Here is a 2,202-nt window from a genome sequence, read left to right as displayed (position 1 = left end):
AGAGAATCATTGATCGGCTGCCCCCTGAATGCCCCACACTAGAGGTTGAGTTTGCAACCTGGACATGTGCCCTGACCTGGAATCGAAACGTGACCTCCTGGTTCATAGGTCAATGCTCAACCACTGAGCCACTTAGGCCTGGCGACCCTTCATTTCTTAAAGCCAAATCATTATAAAACATAATGTGCGAAGGCTAGTCCAGTCAGACTGAGGTCTAGATGAAAACCACACAGAAATGGGCAGGTCTGATGCTTTAGTCGGTATTCACTACTGCAGGTCATTTCCCTGAAAGCCGCTTGCTAAGGAAATGCGACAAAGACAGCTGCAGCCAAATGCTTTTCAAATTGAGATATTTAATATAAAATTCCACATGTGTTGCTTTTCCTCTATTTTGCTGAGGTCTTTGCTTTCTCCTTAGCCAGTTTCTGACTTCTCTGACAGTATTCTGATTATATCTCCTGACAAAATATTTTAAAATTCTATTCACTTTGATTTTTTTTATATCCTTGGGAAGTCATTTGGAGCTTATTATCCCAGTGAATCAAATTATCACCATCTTTTAAGTTCTGCAAAACTTTCCTGTCAAACACTGAATCCCAATTATAGAATTTTAAAGTATTTTCCCCACTGGCTACCCATTTAATCCCATGTCTAAAACATGTGTTTGAAACATCTTGTTCAGTAGAGTTTTATCTTTCTGGTTACCTCAATTTAGATGCTTGGAGAAATAAATATTCTTTACAGAAGGATGAGATATGAATAAATAACTCATATTTCTACCAGTGGTTTCAAACAGCTGATTAGGAATCCAGTTCTTACCATTTCTTATTGAATACTCATACTATAACCAGTATTATGGCAGATAGACACTGGGCATAGAATAGAGAAAAAAAATTAAAAATTATTTCTTCATGGATCATAAAATCTAATGGAAGAGGCACAATACATCCTGATGTTCTTTTATAATACATAAATACAGTAATAATAGTGTTCTGTAAAATGTTGTATTTTGTTCACATTCTTAAATTAAATTGAAAACTTCAATTTAAAATGTGTGTCCATTGGTTTTTCCACAGTCTCTGTGGCTATTAAAAGACATTCTAAAACAAAATGGAATTGTATGATTTTCTTGTTTGTCACATGTCCATTCAATGATACTTCACTTAAAGGAAAATTTCTCAGAGCCTTTCCTGTGGCCATGAAATTACTGTGTTCTCAGGTCTTTCAGACAATGGTTGGATTCCTAACAAAATGCGTGTGTAGTGTGCTCAGCACTGTACTTTCTGGGTCTGCTAACCCTCAGAGACTGAAAGCACTTGTCAGATGTGCCAGTAAATCTTCCCTTTCTTGTCTTAGGTCCAAGGATCTCATAAAGGAAGCCATCCTTGACAATGACTTCATGAAGAACTTGGAGCTGTCGCAGATCCAGGAGATTGTGGATTGTATGTACCCAGTGGAGTATGGCAAAGACAGTTGCATCATCAAAGAAGGAGACGTGGGCTCACTGGTGTATGTCATGGAAGGTATGGTCTGTAACTCTGCTCTTTTGAAAATCAAATATTCCCTTTTCAGCTTATCAGCCTGCACACAGATGACATGAACCATTTTCATTGGCTCTCTTTTTTTGTTTTGTTTTGTTGAGAAACAGTTTGAAAAGAGGTGAAATGCTACTTAAATGCGAATTGTATGAAGTACTTGTGTTTAGGATATTAATATGAGAATTTCACATTTCTTCAGACAGGGAAGTATGATCATTGAAAGGGAGAAATGTGATTTATTGCACTAAGACCAGACACTGTCAGATCACTGAGCAAGCTCAGAAAGCTTCCATGGCAGCTCAAGTCTATTAGAAGTATGTTTGGTCAGATAATCAAAGTATCTTCAACTCTGCCTTTAACTTTCAGTGTGTGACTGGGTTTTCTGCTATGATGCTTCCATAAAAAGAGGATGGAATGTTTCTAGTGTCTTATGTGTGTGTGATAGAGGCAGAAGATAAAGGTTGGATGGCATTTTAGCTGCCTAATTAATAAGAGTGATAGCTTGCTTTCCTAAATCTTGGGCACACTAAGATAGAAACTGCTCTTAAAAAAACTGAGGCATGCACTATATAAATATGTTTTATGCTTAGGTAGATTTTAATAATGTGTATTCCTAACTTGGAATTTATAATGACATGGTTTCCTTTTGTCAAGAAAAAAATCC

General features: G+C 36.9%; 1 protein-coding gene across 1 annotated transcript in view; it reads left to right on the top strand.

The window, feature by feature from the left end:
• The window catches only part of PRKG1 (protein kinase, cGMP-dependent, type I), a 73,620-nt gene extending 72,020 nt beyond the window's left edge, over positions 1-1,600 (top strand). Inside the window, exon 2 of the mRNA XM_015558820.1 lies at positions 1,357-1,600. Coding sequence (XP_015414306.1) covers positions 1,357-1,600 — 244 coding nt within the window. The remainder of the gene's footprint in view (positions 1-1,356) is intronic.
• The last annotated feature ends 602 nt before the right edge of the window (positions 1,601-2,202 follow it).

This window comes from Myotis davidii, unplaced genomic scaffold (genome assembly GCF_000327345.1).
Source record: "Myotis davidii unplaced genomic scaffold, ASM32734v1 scaffold933, whole genome shotgun sequence".
Lineage (NCBI taxonomy): Eukaryota > Metazoa > Chordata > Mammalia > Chiroptera > Vespertilionidae > Myotis > Myotis davidii.
This window is presented reverse-complemented; position numbering and strand designations above follow the sequence as displayed.